The following is a 9664-nucleotide window of genomic DNA, read 5'->3' on the forward strand; positions in this document are numbered from 1 at the left end:
GGATAACGTATTGAGCACATTTAGTCTTTTTTATAATATCTTAAAGCCTTTTTTACTCTGTGTAGTCACAATCTTAAAACATGAAACAACAAAAATCCCAGAAATGATAAACTGATGACCGTACATTCACTAAACTTCACATAAGATCTAGTGTGAAGTGTACTTGTGATTAGCTTTTTATGTTTAGTGCCGATTGTTCTCGGTGCTTATGACGCACTGTTTGACTGAGTCTTATACGAAAGCTCCTTCTGTTAGTAAGAATATTAAAGTTTATACCAAATGAATATGTCCACACTATAAAGACAATGCACAGCCATAGCAAACACAGCACTGAAAATGTACACTAATGTAAGCAGTGAAAGTCTGCTAAAGCTTTTCAGCTAAGCAGCGGTTTTACTTTTCATTTTACTTACCTGTGTGCTACTTTGCCATCTAGTTTACTACTAAAAAAAAAACTGCCAGTGAAGCAAGCTTCTACTTGGCTAACCTTTTTTTGCAGTAATAACCATCATCACTCACTAGTTTGGTTTTGTGTTTTTGTTTTTAATAAGAAAGAAAGAGAGAAATAGAAATTCACACCAAACAAGACCTGAATTTGATAAAAATTTAAAATTTTATAGTAAAAACCACTATTACAGTCTAATATCAGCATCTGTCCTTTTTGTGTCTTATTACCTTCTCCTTTCCTCGTAGCAAATTTATGTATTTTCATTTGTATATAATTATATCTCTCTCACTGCCTCTGGCAGTTTAAAAATATTAAAAGACTGTAGTATTTAGTACACGCTGTTCCTAAACCCAGTTATGTAATGCGACAGCCAAAAGCAATGTGCCTCTAAAAAGTTTCAAGTCTGGTCTCAACTTGCCTGTCGCTCCTGTGACAAGTCGCTAATCCTCTCATGCTCAGCTGTTGTTAAACATGACAGGTTCAATTGATCATGACAGGCTATACTGTGTCATCATTACTGCTGTTTTCCATGTTTTTATTTATTTATTCATTCATTCAGTTTTCAGCTAAGTGCTGTTCCCTTGATACAGTACACCACTCTACTCTTAATCATTCATGACATCATTCCAGATTTCCCAGCGATGCCCGGCTGTCGTTTGTGTGTTTAAACTGGCCTCAACTACTGCAGAGATATGAGCTTATGCACCTGGCTGTACCTGTGTGAATTTTAAGGTCACACATGCATAAAAACATAGCAAAAAGAAAAAAACAGCAGGAGTTGCACTGATATCCCACGCAGTGATTATGGCTTGATCATACATACCTTATATAACACCCACTCTACTTGGCATGTCATCCCTGAAGCCTGGGAGGCTTTAATGACAAAGTAAAAGGTGATTTTTGGCTGTTTTGGAACTGACGAATGTTGGCGTACTGTTACTTCTGCTATTACTACTTCTATTTACCATATCACCAGAGTCGATTTTCCATGTTGACAGTATTATAAGGGCTAACCTTTGCACTGTCAGGGGTCAGCCTCAAGGCAGCAGGATGGCATACTGTAAATAAATGGCACCACTGGCCCACACCTTGCTATGTATCTAGAAAAGCAAACAAAAGCTAACAGGTACAAATGTAAAAGTGAGTGAGCCATGAATGGACTACACCTCACTGTTTTTGTAAGGGTTGAATGAAAAGGATACCCCCTCCCACCCCCAAATGGAAGTAATAAATTGGATTAAGCATAAATTTCTCTGTTAGGTACACACTCGTCGTCCGGTTTAACAAAGAAAAATGTCATTTTGTTACTGAAAAATGGAAAAGGCAGCAATGTTGAGATTTCAACCAGAAATATGTCATAGGTTGTTGTTTATCTGCAAGCATAATGAAAGGCTTTGGTTTGAATGATAGTTACAGCAATGAATGGAACAGGTTAAAGTCGCTGACTGTCACACTAAGACCTTTGTGATTGCCAGTAAAAGAACAGCCTGGATAAAAGAGCTGTGCAATCTGTAATTCCTCTGGTCAACAGCCAACGGGGGTATTTTGTGCAAAGATATTAATTCAAGATTTTAGGAGGCTTTATGTCTGAGACTCATTGTGATTTAATCACCAGATTCAAGAACCAGTTGACCCAGCAAAGACCTTCATTTATCTGATCATTTCCTGGGAAAAGAAAAATGGGCAGCATGATATAATCAGCAGGCATATATATATATCTGATACTTGGAATAATGAGCATGTGTAACTGCAGTAATATTCCTGAAAATTCCTCCCACTATGCATAAAATTAGTCCCAGCATAAGAATTAAAGGATATCTGGATTAGTTTATCACTTGATGATATTTCTCAATACTTTTTTCCAATTTCATTTTATTGTATTTATTTATTTTAAAGTGAAATAAAACTAATATTTTTATTTTTTTTAAAGTGTTTGGGGAAAATGAGGTGGTCTGTGCTTACTCTGATCGGCATCTTACTTGTCTTAAATAAACTGTCATGCTCGAGTTCTTTAACTTCCCAGAGCTTCCTATTACCCGTAGCCTAGATTGTATCTGATGTCTGCTGTCTTGAGTATAAACACCTGCTGAGGACAGGATGAGGGAGCTGTAAAGGTTGATGTATGACTGAGGTCTTTGTTTCTGCTTGTCAAATGCAGAACTTGCCACTGACGTGTTAAAATGGAGTATTGTATGTTGGTTAATAAAGAAGAGAGGCCACACAGGAAATCTCTGACAAAACATCACAAAGATACAGCCATAGTGAGTTTTCTCGACACTTGAGTAAGAGTCAGATATTCTGTTTGTAAACCCCCCAGTACAACTGGCCTACTCTTCTTTATCCTCTCGCTTGCATTTATCACAGGTGTGTGATTTCAGTCCCGTCCTTGCACTATTTTTTTTTTTTTCCTTCAGATGGTGAAGATGTGATGAATTTCTCTTTATAAATGTTTTTTAAACCACCAGCTTCCTCTGTGCTGTGTGAAAATGTTGTCATGCTAACATGCCACTTCAAACCGTGAATACCTACTCGTTAAACATCAGAATTTTGCAGTTGACATTTAGTGAGTGTAGATGCACAGAGCATGTGCGCCACCTGTAAAGAGAAAAAAAAAATTTGTAGATCTGTTTAAACGTTTTTGCTCTTGCTAGTCGGTGCCAAAAATACTATTTGAATAAAGCTAAACAACTTGATTCTACTAATATAGAACAGCAGTTACCTGTTAGTTCAGATATGTTATAATGCCACCTGTTAGATTTTTTTTCTATGTAATAGGAAGTGGGGGTTTTTTTTGGGGGGGGGGGGGGGGGGGGTTTAAGAAGGTGAAAATTAAGATAAATGGCATCTGTGCAAAACCAACACGGTTCTGCAACACTTTAATGTAGAAAATGAGCTGTTGTATGTGAACTGTGTCAGTGTAAAGTAGCATATAATCATTTGATGGATGAAATGCATAACCACATTCTGCACAGGCTTCTGAAGGCTGCTGTTCTCGCACTCCTGCTGTTAGCCACAGTCAACAAACTAGTACGATGTTGTGTGTGTGTGTGTGTGTGTGTGTGTGTGTGCAGGTTAAAGAAAAATAGTAATATTAACTCAACTTAAATTTAATGCGCTTGTACCTGGGGACCCGTAAGTGCAACAGTGCCCATTTCCACAGTGGTTCTCCAAGTGTATCACTGGTGTCAGGTGTCACAGACGCATCATGTACTAAGAAGCCAGTTAAAGCAGGAAGCACAGAGTACCTGAGCCCAGCTTGTGGGTCTTGCTGAGTCACGGCAAAGGAAATGGTTTTACTGGTGCAGCACTGTACCACAGTTTCTCTCGCTCTCCCTCTCTCTCTCTCTCTCTCTTTCCCCCCCCCCCCCCCCTCTTTCTCCCTCTCTCTTTCCCTCCCTCTCTCTCTCTCTCTCTCTCTCCTGTTTCCTTTGTCTCCTTACAGTTTAATTGAATTTAAATTATGCATGGTGTGTCTGCTAGAGGAGAGTGAGAATAGTAACAGAGTAAGAATGACTTTTCTTTTCATGCCTGTATGTGCCGTCCATATCTGTGTTTGTATACATTACTGTATATTCATCAGTTTATTTTGTAACTTTCCCCGATTACTTTTGTGCACACAGCCTCTAGAGCCTAAAAGCAACCTGAGCTCAGTTTAGCTGACTGATGTTACCCAGCTCATCATTCCCCATTACTGCGCCACACACACAATAGGCTTTACATGATTTATTGTATGAGTGTCTGTGTGAGACGGAGCTTGACACAAGTATGTCACAACCATCTTAGTGTATTTTTAAAAAATAAATAAATTTAAAAAAAAAATCCATCTCTCTGTAGTGTGGTCCCAACCTGATACCCACACTAAATGTTCTAGTAGTGCCATGAAGCTCCTCGTGAGTGCAAACAGCATTAACGCAGCAGTTTTTGTTTGACACGACGGTGAAATATGTTAAAATATGTCAGTGACAAACAGTCTGACAGTTACAGACTGTCAGACTGTAACATGTCAAGAGAGCTCATTGTGCTCACTTTTTGTTAGATATGTTTGGATAAATGTATTGCATATAGAGCTGATGCTTTCACCTCTCGTTCCCTTAACAGAACAAATCAATGTGTCCCTTGTGTATTGATTTAGGGGTCAGAACAATACAGCTCAAATGAAAACCCTGTGACGGGCCCGTATAAAAGCTGTGCACAAATGATTGCCCACAAATCTCAGTGAGCTAAAGCAGTGTGCATTTAGGCAAGAAAACGTTCTCTTAATTAAATATTCTCTATGCACCTTGTGAATTGAACCATGCGTGCAACAATGTCAGATTACAGGCAACTTTATACTTTTTGTTGTTGGGTTTTTTGTTTGTTTGGTTTTTTTTGGGGGGGGGGGGGTGTTCGTTATTATTTGGTTGTGGTGTTTTTTACATTTATGTGGTCTGGGGGAGGGGTAACTTGAGTGTGGTCAATGTAATGGCAGGCAGGAACGAGCAAACTGAATGGTGACTCAATGTAACTTATAGTTATAGCATGTTCATAACATATTTCATACCGTGTACATATTACATACTGTAATAGACCCATTCTGTAGTATACTTACATATCTATATTATTGCTAATATATATTGTAATATATCTATCATGGCTAAAGCACTTCTGGATGGATGCAAACTGCATTTCGTTGCCCTGTACCTGTGACATGTGCAATGACAATAAAGTTTAATTCTATTCTATTCTATTCTATTCTATTCTATGTGGGTTGTTGCATGGAGAAAGGGTTTTCACAAGTTTAGGTTTCCACCTTGAATGAAGGGAGCACACCCATATGCGCAGGCATGTAGACTGTCCAGCTGCACACACAACAAAAAAATCATTAGCCATGCAAGTCCAGATCTAGCAATTGTTCAACAGTGTTTTTCTTGTTTAATAGTGCTTGTGCGTGTGCATTATTCTCCAAATGGTCATTTCTTGTTTTTGTTTGAGCCATGTGTTTTCATTTCTTGTGCCATTCAGCTGTCTCTGGAGGGGGGGGGGGGGTTCTTATAGGATTTCTTTGCCTATATAAAGTAATTATTTGAGTTCATTTAAAGGCTGAGCACTGAATACTGTGGGGTTGCTCCATGGGGTTGTGCTGCTTAGTGAAACATTTAAATGGTTATAAAGACCACCTTGGCCATATGCTTGTATAGTATGGGACCAGGTCAAGGAGCACCATTACCATAGTGTCAATTCTTCCACTGAATTACCTCCACTGGCTTGTATAGTAAGACAGCCAGACTGAGGGCTGGTCACAGTGAATGGCTGTTTTGCATCAGGTTGGGTCTGTCTCCAACCACATGCAGCTAAAGCCACCATAGCTAACCTGCTCAGTCTAATCACTTCTCACACACTGACAGAAACACACAATCAAGCCAAACAGCACTGAGTCAATCAAACACAGAGTTGAGAAAAGGCATATTCCCACAGACAAACTTTCATATCTCTTCCAGCCACAAGTCCTCCTTCACATCATCACAGCACAGTCAGACATTTTAATCCAAGAAACTCAATTGCTGTTTATTTCATCTGGAGTTGATGCAGGCTGGGTTATTATTGGCTGGCAAAGGAGAGTGAAACGGCCTTGACGGTAAAGACGGGGTCTCACTGTGCAGTGAAGCATAGCTAGAATTTTCGATAATACTTTGTGTCACAGGCAATGCATCTTTTTTAATTTTGTTCAAAGGCTGTGTATCTATGAAGTGTTTTTGTGTCAAATATTTAAAGTCCTTAGAAACAGAAACAATGAAAAATAAAGGAAGGACAGATGGCATCCGAAATATTCAGAGCGCTGCTCTGTTTGGATCCAAACACGCTTTGTATGCATAACCTCTTTCAGGATGTTTGTACAATATTTGATTCCACGTTGCTGGTTTTCGCCTGACGGATTCTCTTAGATAAGCTGCTGGGTGGGGACAATTGTTTGTGGTTTATTTGGACCCAAGAACATTTTCTACGTCTGTTGGCTTTGGCAGATGAGCTAAATGTCATTTGAGCTCCTGAGAGTGATCATCTGTGGTGCAATTTAAGAGGAGCTGTGGTATGGATGGGATGGGATCATTTCAAATAAATGCCAGAAACCATAATTAATAACTGAATAAACCCACAGAATTGGTTCTGATATCCAGAAAATAAAATGAAATCGTTTTATGTTAGTTCACTAAATGAACCAAACTAAATATGTGAAGTCGATCGGGTTAAACTGCTGCATCTGGGTGTAGCAGTCAGATCCCAGAACATAATTATAACTCACCAGTGTTGTTTGTGTCTGCTGCCATGTCACTTATTAGTCTGGAAGCTTGGGTATTAAAAAACTGTTCCCATGAAATGAAACCTGTCCTACAGTAAATGTTCAAGATGGAAAACGGCATTAATTGAAAATCACGTTATTGGATTCTGCTTAGATGATAAAGCTTAAGATCTCTTGCAGTGTGTAGGTTTTGTAGACACGCATGTGATGAAGCAACATGTAGGCATTCTGCCAAAACAAGCTTATGAAGTGTTCCAGCTGTGTGTTTGTATTCTCATGATGCTAACTAATGCTAAAGCTAGAGAACCAACCCAAGTTATGATATAAGAATAATGTAACAAAGCAAACATTTCTTCTTGTATATTAAAAAGTAGATGTCCCATTTTCATTGTCATTATTGGTTGCTCACCTCTGGAAAAGGCTGTGTCACACCTTTATTATGTTCTCTTTGAACATTTAGCACAGGATTGATTGGACACATTAGACGATTGTCGAGTAAACGTTATCTTATTCTAGGATTCTATGATGCCAGTGTTTGGCTGATCCCTAGTATTTATGGCAGAGTGACAAATTCACTATCTTTACACACTGAACGTACTTGACATTTAAATGTGTACGATAATGAGAAATGTTAGTAGAGAGATGTTTGGCTCAAAAACTGCAGCACTTCTGTATCACAGTGCCATCAAGCCCTTGGATCTGTGTTGTTTTTTTTTCTTTCTTTCTTGTTTAGATAACTTGCTAGGATTTGTCATTTAATGTAATCTCCACTTTTTGTTTTCCCCTAAAGTTGAATATTTCTTCACATTTATTTCTGTCTTTCAGGGAGTTGTCATCCAGACAGCAGAACAGCTTCCCGTTCAGGAAGGCCAAAGAGTCTAAGCTGATCTGACACTGAAGGAAGAAGAAAAGATGTGATGGAACAAGGGAGGAATACAGTGCTTAAACCTTACTATGTAGTTTGGTTTGGGATCTGGAATAGTTGGTAAAGGATGTGTGATTAAGTTGCACCTCAAACACACCCAGATCATCTGAGGTCAATCTGATTTTATAGTTTGTGCTGAGCTGTATAGCCAATCTCAGATCAGCCGCAGTGTGAAACCTGCTAACTGTTTTATGTAGTTTGATTGTGTAACTGAAATTTTATTGTGTGCTTATTTTCTGTCTACTGGTGCAATGTATTTCTTCTAGTTGAATCATAAATGCTTAACACTGACATTTTATTCCCTTTAGCAGCTGACACTAATAAATTATGATATTGTTTTTGAAAGTGACACGTTATTTATTTAGGAGCATGCCCAAACTGCACTCTGCGTTGGTTGTGCCAGTTTTTCATCAGACTATCAAAACCACCGTCTTACTATGTAATTATTTTGAACCAGTATTGGAACTCTTATCAGTCACACCCAGAAAGTGTCACCAGTGCTCAGTCTTTGATGTTTGTGTTCACTGCATTTAAATTGAGTGCAAAAAGCTTTGGAAATTGGGTCAGTTTGACTGGTTATTGGTGCAGTTGTGCTCCAGGATAAAAGCGGTGGCTTCTGGTTAAAATGCTGAAAATGACCACATTCTACAGACGAGGACTGTCTTGTTAACATTAACTGTCATTCCTCCCTCGGACTCAAAAATAGCAGGAACAGAAAGAGCAGAATGTTTTTGTAGCACTGCAATAAATATCAATAAGTTCAGGGTGTTCAGTGTGTGCCTTCGATACTGGAGACTGTGGTTTACATTTAATATGACAAAGCTCAATATTAGCATCATTTAATCAGACTTTAACGTAAAGAAACACAAGAACTTTGGTTTGGATTTCAATGATTGTGGCTCCCTCGTGATTTAAATTTTAACCAGGAAGCTTGTGCATAAGTCTGACTCGTCCTGGTGCTACTTTACGTTAGTATGTAACTCTCTACGTTCCAGCCACTGAAGACGGCAGTCAAAGCTGAGCACTGGAAATATTTTGAAGCTTATGGTTTAACATCATTAATGGTTTACGTAGCCTTCTAGTAGAAGAACATTTGACTGACATGGAATGACTGAAATAGATTTTTGGGGATGACCCTCAGTTAGCAGCTGGTTGTACTGAAGCTAAGCTGGCAGCTTCTAGCTGCATTGTTAGTTAGCATGATCTTAACATTTGAAACTTGGCAACATTTCAGGCCAGTATGTGTATATAATCTGATCTCTCACCTCCCACAGTTCAAAGTAGAATAATGCAAGTTTATGTGAGTTACAAAAGCAGAAGGGAGTCAACTTGTTGAATGTCACAGATGTGTTTGGAAATGTCTTTAAAAAGGGTTTCCTAATAAGTAACTTTTCACAATATCATGTCTATTTCAGAGCATGAAACTGTTTTAATTTAAGATACTGTAGTTAACTCACATTTGAAGTAATTAAATGACGTGACTGGTTTTGGAAGTTAACATGACTGCAAAGATTAAATTTTTAAACTGATCTACTTTGTTTAATTTTAAATTCTGCCTTTTCATTCAAATTCATATTTTATTTGTCACACACAACCATACACAGTACAACATGTGGTGAAATGCTTATTGCTGTGCAATGCCCGACCATTAAATGACAATGAGATTTAGAGATTTACAGACTACAAAATTTACAGATTTTAACTTAGAAATTTACAGTAAAAATGTGCAAATAAATAACGATTTACAGAGGAAATTATGAAAGGGAAAAATAAAATTATAAGAAGTGTGCCAATAAACAGAGTGTGTGCGGTGATGCGATGTGTGTGAGAGAGTCCAGTCCTACACCTGGTTCAGGGCAAGAATAGCCTGGGGGAAGAAGCTCCGCCTCATTCTCTCTGTTTTGGCCTTAAGGAAGCGGAAGCGCTTCCCAGACCTCAACAGTGAGAAGAGCCCATTGTTGGGATGGGAGAGGTCCATCATAATCTTGTCTGTCCTGCTTGGTGCTGTTCCCAAACC

At 38.6% G+C, this 9664-nt stretch overlaps 1 protein-coding gene across 2 annotated transcripts in view; it reads left to right on the plus strand.

The window, feature by feature from the left end:
- Positions 1 to 9232, plus strand: part of LOC147326596 (TBC1 domain family member 2B) — a 62586-nt gene extending 53354 nt beyond the window's left edge. The window contains exon 14 of one of the 2 annotated variants that reach the window (XM_086301916.1): positions 7548 to 9232. In XM_086301916.1, the coding sequence (XP_086158042.1) occupies positions 7548 to 7614 (67 nt within the window). In that variant the 3' untranslated portion in view covers positions 7615 to 9232. The remainder of the gene's footprint in view (positions 1 to 7547) is intronic. The other variant, XM_086301915.1, reaches the window with a different exon arrangement.
- The last annotated feature ends 432 nt before the right edge of the window (positions 9233 to 9664 follow it).

This window comes from Aulonocara sp. 'chitande type north' Nkhata Bay, linkage group LG7 (assembly GCF_057382095.1).
Source record: "Aulonocara sp. 'chitande type north' Nkhata Bay isolate Kocher_YH1m ecotype deep benthic linkage group LG7, A_spYH_male_GT1.1, whole genome shotgun sequence".
NCBI lineage: Eukaryota > Metazoa > Chordata > Actinopteri > Cichliformes > Cichlidae > Aulonocara > Aulonocara sp. 'chitande type north' Nkhata Bay.